General features: G+C 40.1%; 1 protein-coding gene across 1 annotated transcript in view; it reads right to left on the bottom strand.

Annotated features, from left to right (window-relative positions):
* The window catches only part of DIAPH3 (diaphanous related formin 3), a 242,523-nt gene extending 225,055 nt beyond the window's left edge, over positions 1–17,468 (bottom strand). The window contains 2 exon segments of the mRNA XM_050709286.1: positions 9,854–9,886; positions 17,190–17,468. Coding sequence (XP_050565243.1) covers positions 9,854–9,886; positions 17,190–17,330 — 174 coding nt within the window. The 5' untranslated portion in view covers positions 17,331–17,468.
* Positions 17,469–20,092: the final 2,624 nt, after the last annotated feature.

The raw sequence follows: 20,092 nt of genomic DNA, 5'->3' as shown, positions 1-20,092 counted from the left end.
CTTAGGCTGAAGTAACAGATTTCAGCACATGATTCAGTGGGCAAAGAATTTGTAATTTAGATTTAAGCAAGGTGTGCCCTACGCTCTCCTGAAAAATCTCAGCCCTTTCTTTAGACCACTTGTTCCTCCAAACGTCTTTTTCCTTCCCAGACCCTTCTTTACAGCTTTCATTCCCCAAGTGTCCCCTCTTCCTTCTCCTGCTCCACAAAGAGGAGCAGTAAGAGTTCGTAAGACAAAAGGAAGCTGGTCAAATGGAACCACCTTAGCCTGTAGTATGAAACACCCCACACAGTCCCAGAGCTACTCTTACTTCAGAGGAAGAGAGTTCAGGGACAAAGGCCAAAACATCCTTGAAAAGGGACATTTTACTTACTTTTGCTTGTTGACATGTTCAGTTTATGCTTTGCTTTTAACCTCCTTTAGCATGCTAGGCTGTATGATAGATATTTTGCAACACCACAGATTAGGTCATAATATTCATATTCCCCATAATTACCCAATTCTATACCATTTGTCCTAAAGAAGGGAAGCGTGCTCTCAGAATATGTTTGATAAGGCAGAACAAGGAAGAGAAAATCAGATCCTAGGATTACAAGCACATTACACATGTCGAATTATTTTAAATAATTTAAAACGATGCATTCTAAAAATATGAATTCCATAGATTAAAAAAGGAAGTTCACAACAAGACCTGAACAGTGTAGTGTGGCTATTCTACATATATTTCTCTTTTGAATTTCGCATTAATGGTGCTTCAGAAAACTTAATACCTCTCAATACTCCAATACAAGTGAATAATTTCATGGTCCACCGGAAGCACTTTACAGAAATTTCATTGCTTGGTTGTAATGAAATTTACCACTGATGCCGCTGGCGATCCAAGTGCATAGAGGAAATGGCAAAAATACAGTTCAATAATCTTCCGTGTTACATCAAAAATATTTTTAGCCAGGCTAACCGATGGGGAATATCTAAAGACAGCTTTGTATCAAAGTGTCCCTAGAGTTTAAGGAAGGTCTGACCTTCTCTCTGTAAATTAAAGATGTCTGCCCTGCACTTACCAATAAAAACATACAGATCCATACTGAAACAACGTGTTTAGAACAATAATTTTCCGAGGAGAAATTTTTCCCTTAGAGTCTTTGTAGAGTCACTATTAAAATTAACCAAGAATAAATAGTGTTTCATACGTTCTTGATACAAAATATATCCATAGTAAAGTCTCTTTGAAATTCTCCAAACAGATCAATCTTCATGCACTGACTGAACTCAGAAGACTATCCAGAGTTCAAATGCAATAAGGAATGAAGGCTTCTGAGCAGTCAGAGGAGAAAGCTAGAATTTGGCTAGAATTAGGGTTCTTTTTTTTTCTTTTTTGGGGGGTTAGGTTGCTTGGTTTTCTTTATTTTAAGATGGAATTGAAGAGTAGAAACAGAAAAGATAATTCATTTTTTGTTTATGACAGCGGAGAAGCTATCAACAACAAAATATATATAATTCACACAGTTCTCATTACTAAGACTAGATCTCCCAATGTGAGAGGCATGAGGAGTCTTTTCTCATAAACTTGAGTTTAAAGCAGTGGTTTGTTTGTGTATACTTTAGTTTTTTATGTCTGCATGCCTGCTACTGCCAAAGATTGGAACTTCCATAATTAGCCATGCACTTCATTCTGCCAGTCTGCATTCTCTGTACTCTGCAAGACAAAAGTGACAAGGCAACTGAAACAAAAACTTCGCGTCAGAACTAAAATACCATGAAAGTAAACCACAGTCAACACACTAACTTGAGTTACCATGAGGCAACTTTCAAGCAGCCTTTTATGTTCATCAGCCTGTTCTGAGGGAGTCTTCACAGAAACTCTCTATAGTGCCTTACACTCTAACAGATTTTAAAATTATCTTATAAGATAGTAGTTGAAGGAGTGCTACAAGACTACTAACTTTGTTGCACAGAAAACCTCTGTGAAACTACAACTTCGGTAATACCCTCTGTACAAGCTCTATCAGAGTAGGAGACTCTAAGCAGTGTGAGACACCATTACTGTGTGCAGAACACACTGTTGACAGCACCTACACGCTAAGAATTGTCTCGGTCATCTTTGGCAACACAAGGTATGTGAGTGAATGAAGCCCTCATGACTTCAAATATAAAAACAATCATGCACACGGGGCTAAAAAGATGGGAGTTGCACTTTTTTATTACTAGAAGAAATGTAAAGGTGACCATTTATTTCAAAGGTGGTATCATTGGAGCAACATTCAATTCCTTTAAGGACTTAAATTCTAATGAACATTTTTTGAACACAGCCATATTAAAGAAATTGCTTAAAAGGGAGCAACTGGCAGGACATATCCAAAGTTTTCTTCAGTGTCCCATCACCTGTATGAAGGACAAGAACAAAAGAAAGGCATGCAGCAGTAGCATCAAAATTAAATGCAACGAATTTCTATCAAGACTGTGCGATAAAAAGCCATCCCGCACAAAGGAGCACAAAAGGTGGGTGGTTAGGCCCAAATACTACTTTCACCTGGCTTCTCCTAAATCCATCACGGGACCAGTCACCCCATCAAATCTCCATAAGCCAGGGGCACAATGGCACATGGGAACACCCCACATTGTTGACTCAGAGGAAGGTCCAGACTCCTGCTAAGGTTTTCCCAGCAGAGTTTCTTCCCCGTGGTCTAAGTGAGTCAGCATCCCATCCCGTGAGTCAGCACGATGAGCTCTCCAGACCACCTTTTAGACTGAGGAGGGTCGCTGCGCTGCAGTATGGGACACATTATGAGATGCAGGGGAAAAGTATTTGGGGGTTGCACAAGACATCTTGGGACATCTCAGGAGGAGCCAAGGGCAATGAACACGACGGTTCTCAGAGAATTGGAGAGGAACAAGAACAGGTAATGAAGTTACAAGGCATTTGGCTGGGCCAGCTGTATGTAAAGAGTTTGCTGGTTGGTATGCTTGTCCATCCACACCCTGTGCCCAACCACTGCAGTTTGTCTTATCTTAATAAATTATATTTCCAGCTCTGTTCCTGAGTCAATTCCAACTCTTCTCCTGACTCTCTACTTCATGTGTATGGAAATTTATGTATCAGCAATATGAGTAGGACCATGGGTCTGAGGGCTGACGTGCCAACTGGAGAAATCTGAGTGTCCTTAAGTACCAGCAACTGGAGTGGGACCACAGTTGTACCAACGGTACCAGCAACTGGAGCAAATGAGGGTGTGTGATCAGTAACGATCAGCCTCCATGTGAGGCGGCCTGTGCCAGCACCCAGGCTGAGGCTGCAGGGGCTCGTGCGAGCAGGTATAGATCCCTGCTACTGAAGGGATCGTTGTGCGTGCATTTCCCCCTAACATCACCGTGATCAAACAGAGAAGGGAATAGAATGAGGCTGTTGGCGCTGCTTGTGTAAGCGCTGAGGGTGGCTAGCTGTGCTGATCAGTGTGGCCAGGCATACGCATGTACATTAGCACATCTGTGCTTGTGTGTACGCCTGCTCAGCCCCACTATGGGTCGGACGTGGGGATGGGGAGCTGCAGCCTTGCCTCTTCTGAGTTATCACATTCATTTAAACCCCAACATTTTCCTTCCCTACCAGAAAGAAAAACTTATTCTGCCCCACATGGCTCACACACATATAGCCAACTTGCTTGCAAGGTCAAATATTCTTAGCGCAGGAACAGTATTTTTGCTACTTAAAATATTAATAGGGCTTAAAGCCCACACACTTGCTATCAAACATTACACAATGTTCCCCTTCACTGTTTGAAACAATGAGTATTCTAGACATTCTCAAAGCCTATAAAAAAGCCATGACACACAATGCTAAGGAAAAAGATAAAATGGCAAGTCCAGATAAGCAGTATTCAGCCCCTCAGAGTTGATTTCAGACTGAATGCAAATTAGGTATCACAACTTGAATCGCTGATAATGAGAATAATAGCTGCAAAAGCCAAAATGAAGCAGCCATCACAGCATGAATGGCATCCAAACTTTTATTAGTTTTCTATTTCATAGTCTCTCTGTAGAATAATAGAGAGCCTATGAAATAAGAAACTGATTTTATGCACATACCGTGGACCTGAAGATCAAAATTATAACGAGATCCAAAAAATGTCCTAGGTCAAACCTTCTGGCTCATCCCACTTTCTGATCAGGTCCCTCAGAAGTGCATGTATTTGTGCTCTCACTTTGATCTCAGTGAAAACTTCTTATACCATTCTCCATAAAACAATACTGTCTATTGAACTTGCACACTTGATAATGCAGGAATCAGTGGATTAGTTATCACTAGATTAATTGCTGGCTCAACATCACATCAAGACCCATGCTGAACAAAGCATCACCTTCTAACAGAGCTGCAGGCAGGAATTAAAGGTATTACTCCACCTGCCACCCTGCCTTGCTCATCTTTATCTCCCCCTTTTAATTAACACAAATCGTTTATTGTTGTAAGATTATTATTTTTAATTAAAAATCCAACAGATGCATGTATAACCATACTCATGATTACAAAAAGAGCTCCTTAGTTCTGTCAGTGCTCCACTCCAGCCTTGATTCAATGCCTTCCTCAGGAAGAGAAAGCTACTCAGAAGAGAATAGGACATCCATGGAAAAACCCGATGGCATCAGCTGCTACTGATGGAAAATGACTTGCTAAAAGAATTTTCATGGGATCTTTGAGGCTGCTAACAACTGAAGGTGAAATTTTACACAAAACAGACATGCAGGATTACATGTCGCCCAATAAATCCAGATTCATTCTTACGGACACAGATGGTCTACTTAAAAGCACAGTTTTATTTGCTTTATATTGTTGAATTTGAACTAAATGTAAAAAACAAATGCCACAATAGATTCTCAAGCACATTTTACTGTAATTAAATTATTACAGCTCTCAAAACCCGTGGTGCTTGTATTCAGTTTCGTGTTAACTGAGCAATTTAGGTTGAAGGTGATTTACCATTTGCAGATGACAACTCCTAGATAAAAGTGATTTTCTGAGAAATGCTACTAATAGCTTTGCTTTGTAAATGTTCTGGGAGCCAACAATTCAAGCAAAATCAACTGGCATGGCTGGTCTTATTTACAGCCACAGAGAAGGAGTGTAGGGAACAACTGAAGTGATTTAGCAGCAGAGGTTACCTACATCAAGGACAGAACATTACATCAACTTGGTATTGGCTTTCTTCTCCGTGTCTTAGTTAAGCTCAAGGAAGCAAATGCACAAAGAAGGGAATAAAAAACCCAAACAGTTCTCAGATCCTCATATGAGCAGGTTCTGAGTGTCTTAATAGAATTATAACCAAGATTAATGAAGTGAAATATGATGTTTTGGGGAACTGTTTTCTGACATGCCTTTAGAGCACCTATATCAAACTTGGAAACACAAAGTTCATATTTCCGTAAGCACAGGAATACTAAAAACACTCACTCACAGATCCTTGATACATGGAGTACTTAAGATTTACTGTCTAAAGAAGTTGAAATTCTTTAGACAGAGAAGAAAAACTGTCCACCAAAACTGTCAGTTGTGCATTTCTTCCAAAGTTCATGGTTGCTATAGCATGACGATTCATCCCCTCAGATACAATTGCCACAGATCTATGGGAACGGTACCTATAGCCATACTTGTAAAATAAATGAACAATCTTGACATCAATATTGTTTCCTCAGTTCAAGCCTGCAACTTCCTCTAAATTGACATTGCATGAGAAGGTGGAAGGGAGAGAGGAAAAAAATAAAAGCCAACTGTAGACATGATGGTCCTTCCAGTAGAAAGAAGCTCCCACCCCTATGATGCGGTGCTCAGTGAAGGACTTGGGAAACACCCAATTTGCTATGCTCCTCTCCCAGACTGAAGCCCTCAGACCCAAACAGGCAGTGGAAGAATGAGCATGACTCCAGAGAAAAGGAATAAATACCAGGAAGTATTTGTAGAACAACTTCTGACAGGGTTTAGTCAGACTTTTACAGAGATAATTTGGACTATGAATATTGGTATCAATGCAACTAGTAACAACTGGTTATTGTATAAAGATTAGATCCATAAAGTGAGACTAAAAATTTTTGACTATGCATACAAAGTTCCTACTTCCTATTCCAAATTTCTTATTACCCATATTTGGAGCAAAAACTCGAGTGCAACATCTTGTAGGTCTCCAAAATTAAAAGTTACCATGCACACTGTCCACATATCTCACAACGAAGAGTTCATCTAAATGGTGCTAAACATAAAGTGGTGCACTTAATCCATTATCTCATAACTGGCTAAGCAACCTAAATTTTATAAAATACACCAGGAACATAAGCTATCTTTCTTTATATACTCTGTTTAAGCTATTTACTGTAGTGACAGGACCCCAGCATTTGGGGAGGTGGGAGGAGAGAGAACCAAAAGAAGCAGCTGCACCAAATTAGCAGGTACCAGATGGAAATACTAGGTTTATGCAGGATGCAAGAGTCTTGGTTACGACAGACACAATTCCATACAAGCTAGGTAAGCAGTAGCACAGTTACAGTGGTTTTGCCACAGAAGATATACTTCGCACTATACTGAAAAAGAAGCAAAGAACTAGTTCCTTCTTCTACCACAGTCAGATTCCTTGACTTCTCCTTTCTTACCTTTCTTTTCTTCTCCTGATCTTACCAGGTCAGACATGACGTGCCTTAGTCTGGACCTAAGCTAATATGCCAATGCAACAGCTGCATCCTACCATGTAGATTTGAGGTTTCTGGCATTAGTTCTGTAATCTCTGCATTTTGGTTTAGCGCCAGGAACAGTGATGCCTGGACCACATAAAGCACACAAGTCAAGTTATGCAAAATCCTCTCAAGGATGAATGCAACAGATTTGACAACCTTTAAACAAGAGGGAGAATCACTCTTGTATCTTCATATTCCATTTGTCCAGCTATACCAAGCAGATCAATCTGCATCAACTTTACAAGACAGAAATTGTAAAATGTCATGCTCTGTTTCCATCCAAAAATCACTGTGCAAAGATCTGGAATGTTTCTGGAGAAGAAAATTAACCTAAAAGTCCCAGATTCAAGTGCTAAAAGAGATAATTGTTATGAATCCTGGTGTTTTCTTCTTTGTCCGATGAAGAGCAGACTTTCCATCCTAGACAAGTTTAAGGAGTATGTATTGCTAGAGGATGTTGCTGCACTACAGGAAAGTCTTTATTCTAGAAAAGTAGGAGACCTTGTATCACAGAAAAATCCTGACTACCTGATGTGCGTTGTTTGTTTACTACTTCTAGTACCTCATTAATAAGAGGCATGATTACAGAACTGTCCAGTTTTAGCCTAAACTGCATTATGGTAAGTACTGAACAAACTTCCCCTCCTGTTATCAAAAAAAAAAAAAAAAAGCACACACAGACCATCAAGACACTGGCAATGATCAGTGACCACAATCTAATAGATAAGATCTGGTATTAAGTATACAGGTACAAAACCTTTATTTCCTGCTTGATGGGATAAAAACAAGAGCATTGTGTATAGCTTCTCTTTCTGCAGGTGCCCCTCACATTCTGCCTTGCAAGTCTGTAGGATGAAAAACTAATGCCACGCTCCAATTTTCAAGATCATATTTTTGACTGCCCACTATTTGTATCCTCAGTAAACAGAATTTAATATCTGGAGAATCTACCTAACTACTACAGCGTAGCTCAATCTTCCAGACATCTTGTCAGTCATTTCAGTCAGACAAGTCAACAGCTCAGTCATGGAAGTCTGTGTATCTATTAGGGTGTTAGAGCAAAGAATTGCTATAACATTAACATAGAAAGGAGAGAGAGAGAGAGAAAAAACTCCTATGCCTCCATTTGAAATATTTATTAATCTTAGAGAAGGGGGAACATACAGCAAAATAAAGGTTGTATCAATTTAGTTCAGTGTGTTTGAAAGTAAAAAGAAACCACTACTTTCCTTTACCAGATAAAATATTTCATGTAAGATCAAAGAAGTTACTGACAAAGATTCTCAGTCAAAGACATCTTAACTTCTTTTTCTTCCCTAAAGCTTCAGAAGATTAGAAAAAAATAAAGTATATTCCTTCTTTGACAGTCAAAGATTAACTTCTTAGTATAAGAAATTCCACTGGTAGCAGTAGAAGCAGTAGAGCTTAGTAAGAGAAAGACTTACATAAACAGAGACGCACAGAAGAACACCTTTCATTAGATGACTTCTTATTCCCAATACGTTTTTCTCCCAGAGATGATTTTAGCCTTCTTTGAAAGCACACCATTTAACTCATGGTAGAATATTACAAGTTATGGAGTTTAGGCCTGTACATAGTCACATCTTAAATGTGAATCATGAATCCTGTTCCTCTATATACCACAAATTATAAAGCCTTTCCTTCTATACAGCAGCTGCTAAAAAAAAAGTCTACACAACTGATAAGCAATTTTAGTATGCACTTATTTTTTGTCTACATGTAAGCAGATTTCTTTTAAAAAAATCTGTATTAACAATATTTTTGAGCCTTACAAACCATTTACCGGAGTGTGCAGCACTTGAGTTAGGAAACAGGCTTGTTTCCACTGTGGTCTTTCAAGTAGATACTTGGTCAGATACCTACTTGCAGCTCTTCTGTGCAATAAGTTTCCTGCCTTCATAGTGTCTGAACAGCGAAGCTAGAAGGAACATACATTAGTCCACTGTGTTCTAAAAACAAGGTGTTTTAGGTTTCATCGTTACAAGGATTCATCTTTATAAGTAGACAATTCATTGGCACCATCTCAGGAATAATCCAGTACAATCCAAATATGGAAAAGCAGTCTGCATTAAGGATACTGAAATTTTGCTAACTTATCTGAAATAAAATTAAAAAGAAAAGATACATATTCCATGGTTCCTGGTATACAAAACTGTATTTGTAAGAAACAGATTAGGATTAATAAAATATTTGTATTTTGTAAAGCATAACGCAGCTGAGAGCAAGTTACCATGCAAACTATCACCCATTGGAATAAATGATGTAAAATCTTTCCTTAAAAGCTACAGAGTAAAGGTGACAGTACCATGCTCAATGCTACCAACTTTGCACAGCTAATCAACAGTAACTGGATCATTGTTTCCTAAACTAAGGAACAGCACTGTTTCCCGGTGCAAGTGTGTTGTACATTGTCCAGTGTAAAGCTCTCTATATTTAGCTCTCAGCTATGCACAGAAGTATTTCAGCAGAACACTATATAGCAAAAAATAGATACCGAAGTTGTAACAACTGATCCTTAAATGCCTACAGAACATCATTTCTTAGGTGAATTCAAAGACTCTGTAGAACAATCCACTTTCAGAAAAGCTATTCTTATCAACCAAAGAATAGTACAGACAATGAATCAAGTGTATTTTAATTACAAGGGAAATAAAAACCTGTTTGGTGATACCCTCTTCTGCTGTTCAAGACAGATAAGTTTGAGAAACACTGTTAGCACAACAGTGAACATACCTAACATTGTTTGAAGTAAACATTAATGAGTTTTTACAAGCAACTGTTAGTCAAACATGGTATTTTAAGCCAGACGTGCAGTCTAAATAACTTTAATATTAAACACGCAATCATAGATCCCTTAATTATACCACAAATAAAATGGCACAATTATCTGTCAAGCTCATTTAGCCATGCTTACAACATACTTCTAGACCATCCATAGATTTTTCACTACTCAAACAGAGTATGTTACAGATAATTAACAGATTAGTGAGACTTTACTAATTAACTAAATTAACTCCCCAATTAAGACAGTTTCTTGTAGCAAAAAAGGTTGTTTATATTGCATTAGCAATAAGGTTATTAGCTTAGCAAAGCCAAAGCGAAACATAAGTTGTCTTACCACATCATCAGTCAGTGTCTTGATATTTAAATGCTGTAAATCAAACAGGAAACCAGTCATGTCACAATTGTGTAGTCAAAAAAAAAAGTGTCAGTTACAGTTAATGTTATTCAAAAGAAGATGCAAGTTCAGTGTTGAATTGTAATAATTTCCTTCACAAGCTGTACTTTGTTGACACAGCAAATTGGGAGGGGGGGAATACAGTGCAGACAGAAAAAAAATGCAATCTGATCTTTAAAAAGAATCACCATGCAGAAGAATACAGACAAAGGAAAGCTTGAAACAAGTTGTGTTTTATCATATTTACAGCTAAATATACTAGAACATATATATTAGAAAAAATATACTGCCCATAAGTCAGCAAATAGAATTGTCTTCTGGAAAAAGCTGTGCGGACTCCACCAAGGAATGAGTGAAGAGGTTTTAAGTCCAACGGAAGAACACAGATCAACTCAGCAGTTCAGAGCTCTGACTGCCAAGCTGCAATACTGAAGCAAGTAAGACTGTTCGCTGCTCTCAAGCAACGCCTCTTGCAAGTAGAACATGAAGTTCTCACGAGCAGAAACTCACACAAGTATTTCTGAACAGCAACATTCAAACATCCATGACCAGTTATTGCTATGGGAAACAACAGGTCCAGAACAAACTCTTGTTGCACTCCATTGCACACTGACAAACACAGCAAGCATTAGGACAAAGCTCTTTCATAAAACCCAAGAGGAGCAGCAAAGAATATATGGACTGAGAAGTCAGTTTTGCGTGGATCCCATTCATAGCTTTTTTGACAAGGCTGAGAACAGGCTCAGCAGGGAAATGGGAAGAACAGTAAGCCACACACTTGGTGATATTGACTCTTTCCCTATTCTTAGGCTCCCCTCCCTGCCTAGTATGCAAAGCTTGGCAGCACTTACAGCAATTGTCAAGGGCTATATCCAAATTAACCAGATTTAGAAGCTCATGCGTTGTCATGACCAAATCAACAACACTTCAGTACTACTGCTTGCAACATCTTTGTTGCCTCCTCCTTCAGTACTGAAGAGTATTTTGTGCTAAGCCAACTATTGTACTATGATAGCTCTACCCTCAGTATTATCGAGACACTAAGGAAGAAGTGTCTGATAAGTGGCTATGAAGTTAGAAATAAAAGCAAATCAAGTATGAGGAAACGCTCACTACTCAGTGACACAATGCAAGTTAAACCACCAATAATAAAAACTGGAACTAGGTCAGTACTGAATACTTATGGCAACCCTGCTCTGTGCTACAGACAATAGTAAGTGGGAAAACACTTCAATGTAGCCAATAGATTGAAGACCTGTACCCCAGATTTACCACTGCAGGGGCAGATCAGACTTGTACCCCACACACTGCTGTGGAGCGCTGCTTTATGACTCATTTTGCAAAACAGCTACAAGGACAACATAACTGGTAACTTTCGCAATTTAAAGAGCTCCAGACTTCACATTTGGAAAGCTGTTGATATCTCTGTCTTTCAGTGATCAAAATTGCAAGAGAACACAGTAACACATGGTCTTACAATGGAACTTTGTAAGAAATAAGTATTTATTCATTTTTCATATGCTCAGCTAAGCCTCAAACAATACAGACACCATTGTAAAGCTCCTCCAGCATGGTAGGAGGCTGAGTAATCTGCTTTGAATGAAAGTTTGAGACACATCAGACAGCATGCCATTGCACTGACACACAGCACACCACATTTTTAGGAACAGTCTGGATGTTCTGCAGCGCTCAGCAGAAGATGCTGTCAGCATCCATGGGATCAAGGGCACATGCTTCAGCTTCAGGTTTTGTTCTTCGAAAAAGACCAAGAGAACGGGATAGTTCAAGCCAGTGTTGTACCTTTCAATTACACCACGAAGTTTAGCAATGGAATTGACTGTTGGAAAGGTTAAAAGTTCCCTATGCTGCACATCAGAACACCTCATGATACAAGTCATCTGGCTAATGACTGGAGGGGAAAAAAGAAAAAAAAAAAGACTGCTGTGCAACCAATTAAAGACACCATAACGGCATAAGAAATTCAATATACAGATATGAGTCTCCTAAGCCTCCAGCTTGCTGACTGCTAAGAGAGCAGGAGGCTGAAAATATCTGCCTAAGAGCTTATGCAGATAGTGTTATGGGGCCTGGTTTGTATTTACAAGATTCCTTAAGAGAGCAAGAGAAACCCCAGAGTAACTACAACCTAATGTTCAAATCCTTCAGCATTCTAATATTAAAGTGCTGTAAGACATCTCAGAAGATGTTAGTCTGTGAATATTATGGTAAAATACTTGTAAGTTAGAGAAGCTGGTTAGAACATGACAACTCAGGCAACCTTTTCCTTCTCCCTCACCAAATCCTCCTCTTCTGGCAAGGATCCATAACATAAAACCAGTTGCTAGTAGCATTTGACGATACAAAGATAAGGAAAATAACATGGACTCAACAACAAATATTTTATCAGACTATATGCTAGGTTGATCTCTTTTAATGTCCTTCCAAGAAAGAAAGAAAGAACATCTCACACAAATAAAAACACCACACATATACAGCTTGATACATAAAGAACAGCTTACAGACTACACAAGAAAAGAAAGAAAACAGATGAATTTAAACAAGATGCAGTGAGTTTTAGAACTGGATGACTTAAGCCTGGATGTTGAAATTGTACATTACCTAGACAAAAAATGTATATATAATCACACAAACCCACGGTACCTTTTTAAATTAGCAGGCAAGAGAGAAAGAACTCATCACACACTGCCATTGATTCTATCACCAAAAAGATTCAATACAAGCTGTTTTTCCCCAAACATGATCCCACAGTAGAAGCACAACTGTAGGTTGTAAGGAAGCCTGTGGACTCAGTCACAGAGACGTAAGTTAGATTATAACAGTGGGTGTTATTACTTCAGGTGCTCCTTTGTCACAATATTCCCTCAGTAATTTTGCTACCTCAGTCTGTAAGTGCACTTTAGAAACTGCAGTATAACCCAACAGCATCTCCTACTTTTAATTTCCAATATACTACTTCAGCGTTTATTTAATGGCTTTTTCACACATACACTCTTTCTTTGTTGCTTGGAAAGTAGTTTGAAAAGCAATTAAGGGCAAAATTATCTTAACATGACAGTTTCTACATAGCGATATTCTTTAGACATTGATGAGTTAAACTCAAAATTGGTGCTTACAGGTAAGATTATATAACAAAGTGCTAGAACACAGCACTAAAATTTAATTTCATAACCCACAGTGTTAATTCATGCCAACAAAAATAACAGCATGAGGAATTTACAATTTTACAAAGCAGCAATAAAGTGTTTTAGGTAACATCTGTTCAGCAATCATTTCTTTAAAAGACTAATTTAGATTCAAGGTCTTACACTGCAGTGTAACTGCAGCAATAACTCAGTCACTTCATAATTAAAGATATTGACACAGATCGGTCTTACCTTTCTCCTCTTCGCCAGTCAAACAGAAATGCTTTTGCTTTTAACTACATCTTTCTTTGATTTATAAACGCTACTAAATGCGAGTGTTAATTTGTCTATTTTTAACAGATCGGTGCAAACAAGAAAGTTTCTTGACTCATTCAAATTTCATAAAGAATTTAATCAAAAACATAACCTGGAAGTCACTGAGGACTGGTCAATGATATACTGATATTAATAGAAACACTTCTAACTTCAGCTAGGAAATGAAGATGACATTTTGAGGACTAGCACCTACAAGGTGCAGTCCCAGTAAAGTGCAACTAAAAGTCACTTAATCAAGTCATCCAGCACCCACTTCCATGATTTCCTAACATTTTGAGTCAAAAAATAAAAGTATCATAGATAGAAAGTGGCAAGCAGTTGCTGAGCAGATATCCGAAGTTTCCTACTCAGTCGACACATACATGGAAACAGGTACCACCTCTGCCATTCTTCAGTCCATTTCTGCTTTTTACCAAACTCTAACCCTCAACGGTGAATGTAAGAGCTTTCAAAAAGCTAAACTACCACCGTATCATAGCCTATCTTCCACCTTTCCAAGAATCCCACTCTTCCAAAACCCTGGACCTGCTGAATAAATCCAAGCAGGTAACTGCTTCAAAACTAACCACCACTTTTTTTTTTTTAATGTTATTTTACTGAATCATAACAAAGAGAACTGAGGAACTACAAGTCACATTCACTTCTTCTAAAAGCTAGTTTATTTGGGAATGCAGTACTTCAAGAAGACATTTAATTGGAATTAACAACAATTTAGCCCAAAGACTCTTCCTCCCTCCTCTAAATGAAGTGGTAAAAATCAAGAGTTTTTCCTCCTGCTAAACAAGAATATTCTTAGGGGGAGAAAGAAAAAAAAAAAAAGTGCATGTTAACACTGTCAATTTTGTTAACCAGCAATCCAATTTCACCTTAAGGTCTGTCAGGGAATGAAACTCTTTTCCAGACCAGCCTAACTACTGTTGACTCGGTAGCTCCCAAGTGATAGATCAATACGTTGCATTGACTGGAACAGACCAACTTGGAATTTATTTTGAAGTCTTTGTCCTAAGAAAAATTAGGCTAATACAATCTGGATGACTTTAGTTCACTGAATCTAATGGCTAATTTTAACCACATTTGATAAATGTATAATACATAAGAAACATAATTCAGGTTAAATGAATAAGTATTGCACTCTAAGTATGCCAAACACAGAAAAGGCTCACCCTGTATTTATGACTGGATTATAGATAATTCAAAGGGGTGAGGAGAGGTTTTATGTATTCTGACACCAAACTAATTTAACTAATGAAAGTATATTGAAGATGTATTACATGGAAAGTTAGATATGAACAAGTCAAGGCACATATACCACTTTTCTCACCATTCAACCCCACCCCCACCAATGTCTCCTAAGAAAGCAGGAGGTAGAGGGGAAAGAATTTACCAATTTTAGGCTTAAGAAGTGATAGGTATTCTTTATGTCAATATCTTAGGGCAGAAATGTATGATGTGACAGAAAGAAAAGCATTTCTCTTAGTACCCTTCAAGTGATCCAGCCTAAATCAGAGAAGCTGGTTAAGGTCTACAACCATTAGCGTTATTTAGATATTCACAACCTGTACTACCACATCTGTTTCTTCAGCAGAAGATTACTATTTGGGACAAACCAGGGATTAGAGACTTCAGTTCAAAGGTTATAGCACCTACAGCAACTCCTTAAATTTTGGGGCATGAAATTGTCTGCTGCTCTTTAGTAACTGTTAACTTCCACAAGTGAGATTGTGAAACTACACTCCTCCCAGCAGTTTACATGAAGACAGAGACAAAATCCCCATACTCTGCTCAAGGAATATCAACTCTGACTCTTTTTAAGGCCTTCTGCTTGCTAATGGCCTATCTAGAACACAGCCCAGGTTAGAAAGAGAACTGTCATTCTTCAGTACCATAACAACATCCCAAGGCAACATCTCTGCTTTGAGGGTACTTATCAAGATGCAGTATGGGACTGCTGTCTAAGGTCAAACACTTCTGAAAGTTGCAAACACAAGACATTCTCATGAATTCAGGATATTCTCAGTCATCCCTACTTAGAGAGTTTCGGAAACTGGGGGAAAAATATGTAAAGCCACACCCTCAAGATGACCGTATACAAAAGTGAAGTAAAATTCCCAAATTCAACTTCCTTTGCTTTCTGTGGCTTGGTGTGTGTGTGTGTATATATATATATATATATATATATATATATATATATATTAATATTGTAGCCTCAAAAAGCCAGTCAGCTGATGCCCACATCCTCACATGCTCAAAGCCATTCTTTGATACGTGCCTAGACTTTCCAGGCCAGACAAAAGAAACTCATCTGCACCAAAAGAGAGGCATCCTTTCACTGAAGAGCCAATCTGACTTCATCTCCAAAAATAAATCGCAGTGCCTTGTATCACATATCTGGCAGTGTTATAATTCCTACAAGTTTTTGTATTTCTATTTTAACACATGGTCAAAGGGGGGACAGGGGACTGCTGGCAACACCTTAATTCCTTCTCTCCCCCCAACCATGTGTTAAAACATTGGAAATGATGGCAATACCCTATTTGAGTAAGAACTTAATAGCTATTTTATTGCCAGTAAATAAAAGATCTTGACCTCAATACTGTTGTCAGTCTCCATTACAAACAAATGTGTCTCCTGCTTCCCACAGGAATAACCCAGCCCTCAAGTCACAGAGCAGTAATACATTCCAACCTTTTGGAGTGGGCAGACCACACAGGTTTTCCTCCAGGGCCCCTAGGCTGAAGAATGTTCCCAGCCATGTCAGCTGCATGGCTAAAATGCAAGCACCTGTAGAAAACACTTAACCAGTTATGAAGATGAGCAAACAGCTCTTGGCCACAGGTCTAGATCAGGCTGGATGGGGCCTTGGCCAACCTGACCGAGTGGGTGGCATCCCACCAGATGATCCTTAAGGTCCCTTCCAACCATAGTCATTCTGACATTCTGATTCAATACACGCACATTTTAATGTGCAAAAATAGGCATGAGGCCTCTGCTTGAACAGCAATCAGAAAGCAACCACAACACAAGAAGGATTCCAGGAACCAGGAATGCCAGGAGCAACTTGTGACCTTCCCAAACAGGTTTGTCCAGCCAGCAGTTTGATATCACGTATTGGCTAACTGCAACTACCTGCAAGTGAAGTATGGCACACCTTTCCAAAAGCTCCAGTGACAGCTACTCAGGTACTGCACATTGCGCAAAGAGGTCTTTGAATCAGGGATGTAGTACACAAATATTACAGTAATTGTTCTATAAGCGCATAGCACAGCTCAGAGCACGTGAGCTGAACATAAAAATTAATGTGTATCACCTCAATATGGACATGGCATGCACCTGGTCTGTGTGTGGTGGATACAAGACTTGTAGAACATGTATTTATCCCAGTTTTACCATCTGGAAACCTCAGGTAGTTTATAGCAAGCACATCTTACGTGCACATTATTTTGTAGGCAATTGTTTGCTCTTCTGAGCTGCCCAATTTCTTGGTGTGCTAACCAAACCTTGTAAAGGCATGGTTAGGAAGAACTAAATCCTTTACATTTAGGAGTCAGTTTTTCACTAGAGAGGTCACACTGCCGTGACAAAACCAAACATGACAGTCCCAGTAGGAGTACCATCACTTCAGGGCTGCAGACCTCCTGGATACCGCGCAGCGACTAAGAAAATAAAGCTTTGCCAAAAAAAGACCTGAAAGCCTGTGCTGCGAGAGAAAGCGATGCCCTTTGAGGAAGGCCAGGCAGAGGGGACAGGGAGCAGGGGGGCAGGAACCTCAGCCGGGGGGGGGGGGGGGTTGTACTCACGAATTTGGGCTTCCTGCCCTCCACGGCCTCCGGGGCGCTGCCGGCCGCGGGCGGGCCCTTCCGACGGAGCCCCCCGGGCTCCCTCCCGCCGCGGGATGGCGGCGAGGAAGGGGCGCGGTAACGGGGCCGCTGCGACTCCATGACCGTGCCCGGGGGAGGAAGGGGAGGAGGAGGAGGATTAGAGCGGCTTAAGCCGGGCAGAGCGGGAGGGAGGGAGCCGGGGGTAAAGCCGCCGCCTCCAGCCGGCGGATTTCCAGGCGGCAGCCCCTAATCCCGGAGGAGGGCGGCGAAGCAGGGCAGGGATGGGGGTGAGGAAAGGGCGGGGGGGGGGGGGGGGATGGCCAACGGCCGCTCCCTAACGGCCGCCAACGGCTGTCAGCACCCGAGAACGTGCGGCCGCCACCGCCGCCGTCCGAATCGCCCCGCCACTGCCTCGGTCCCGCCCCCCGGCCTCCCCACACCAGCCAATCGGCGGCGGCGGAGCGGCGGCGTCCCTTCGCGGTTGGGTGGCCTCCTGCCAATCGCCTGTGAACGGGCTGGCGCGGGGTGGTAGTGACCGCACCTGGTAGCGCGCCTCCCTCACGCACCCACCCCCAGCCTGACTACGTGTCCCAGGGAGCACTGCGGCACGTTCCCGCGCAGGGAAGCGGTGGCCGCGCGGCGAAATGCATGACGGGAGCTGTAGTCCCGAGGAGCTTGAGGGGGACATGGCGCGGGGTGGGAGCGGAGGGGAGGGTCCGGGTCAGTGGGATGTCGAAGTACTTTTTGTATTGTTTTGGTGTGGTTTAATTTTGGCCCTAATAAATTTTATCCCGCTACGTAAAGCGAGGGAAGCGGTGGTTTGTGGTGCTTGGCCCAGACAGGGTGGTTCCCTCAGTGGGTGAAGGGTGTGTGCGCGGAGAGATAAACGCGAATAAACGATATATTTGTGCACTTACAGAATGGTGTATGTTTGTCTGACACACGTTTGTTGGTACAGGCTCTTCAAAAGCCGAGTAACGCAAGGGAGAGATTGGCCCTATGGAAAACAACAGCAGTATTTGCACTGACCAGGATTTGGGGTTCCCCTGACTGCTTCAGGACAGGATTTGGGGTTCACGATGGGCCCAGGAGCTGTAAACTGCCGGCAAGGCCAACACAAAGTAGGGAGGGAGCTGTGCCTGCATTCTTTGTTTATTTAAGGTGTTTTTTTTTGTTTTTTTGTTTGTTTGTTTTTTGTAACAGATGGACCTCCAAGATTCTGCATTTTATGGGGAAAAACACAAGTAAATAGAGATCTCATTGCCCCATAGATTACTGAATTTTATATGCTTGAGAAAGGAACTGAATTCTTGTCAATGCACTCGATACCTTGCATTTATCTTAAATTAACAGTAGCTGGAATAATAATGAAAACTGGTGGCATATATAGAGGAAAATGTGTTTCTAAATCTCAAAGTTAGGCATAAGTAAGAAAAAAGATAACATTTCTCATTTGTACCTAGACTATTTTCTGAAGCAGCACAAGTTTCCTTTTTCTTCTGTCGTTCAGTAAGAACGATGCTCAGGTTCCCATACTGTTTTTATCATTTAGCATTGTGTTGAGTGCAGTGAAAATAAAATGTCCCACCACCACCCCAAAAAAATGCATTACACACAGCTTCCAAATACCTTGAATGCCTTCCAATGCAATGACATAGAATTAAAGATCTCCATTTCTTAGCATGACTCACACAAGTAGTGACCTACAAAACGTAATGCCTGCAATTGTGTGGAGCTCCGATAAAATGCAGTAAGCAGCATTCAGTCCCAAACTAGACCTTTGCAGGACTGGGATCCAAGGCTGGGAGCTGTGGGGCTACTTACAGTAGATGCTGGAATTATTTGAATACATTAAACTGTTTGTTCTTTGGCACATTTCTATAGATCTTTTGTAAATTTATATTGGAATTCTTTGTGGAGAGTATAATTAGCACGACACTGTTTAATGTCATGGTTAATGATTTCCTGGAACATTTGATTAGAAAATTAATCAGCCTATGTATGCATATGATAAAGCTGTTTAAATGGACCTCCTAATTGCACTGTGGTAGAACACAATGGCTTGTGCCAATATATCACTTTCAAAGTACTGCATTGCAATAATAGAGAAACACTACAGAGAATAATTTATTAGACAATTTTACTAAGCCAAAAATAAATGTTAGTATTTTTGATCAATTATTATTATGTTTCACACTGCCCCTCTTGTGCTTCTTAGGTGCTTGACAGAACAAATACACTCTTCCAATAGCTTTGTTGGTCAAGATTAATCATAACTGAGGAGAACGTGTGAGAATGAATCAGTAATACCGTAACTGTGCAGAGATTATACTTGGAGCTTGCATACTGTCTGGAACACGCTTATAGCTTGGTAATTTTGCATTATCTTTGTTCTGGAATGAGAGTCTTTCAGTTATAAAAATGTGTGAGACGAAACAAGTGCATAAAGTTAAACATAGGGATATTTCCAAAATCTGTCCTTTGAATTGGTGATTTAACTAGACTCTCCCAATTCTGTTCCATCTCTTTTTTTATACTGTTACTCAAGTCTTAAACCTACAAAAATGAATACTTTCTTGATATTCATTTTTCCAGGGAGGCAGTTTTTCAAATAAATCCCTGTGTACTGCATTTGTAAGCTGGCTTTTGACCAAGTTTAGGCAGTTCTCCATATTTCATTTAGAGATGCCTAGTTCTTGCCTATATGAAGAATATAAAACAGTTAATTAACTGTTCTTTACTTACGTACGTCCTCTTAAACTGTCACATAAAAGTTATGAAGGATTTTGTGAGCAATGTTGTTGTTTTTATACAGCAATCATACAATTTTAACAGTCTTTATTGCTAACGCTATGTAAGTACTCCAGCAAGCAAAACCTTCC

This window comes from Cygnus atratus, chromosome 1, assembly GCF_013377495.2.
Source record: "Cygnus atratus isolate AKBS03 ecotype Queensland, Australia chromosome 1, CAtr_DNAZoo_HiC_assembly, whole genome shotgun sequence".
NCBI classification, from domain to species: Eukaryota; Metazoa; Chordata; class Aves; order Anseriformes; family Anatidae; genus Cygnus; species Cygnus atratus.
The sequence above is the reverse complement of the archived record's forward strand: the minus strand, read 5'-3'. Positions and strand labels throughout refer to the sequence as shown.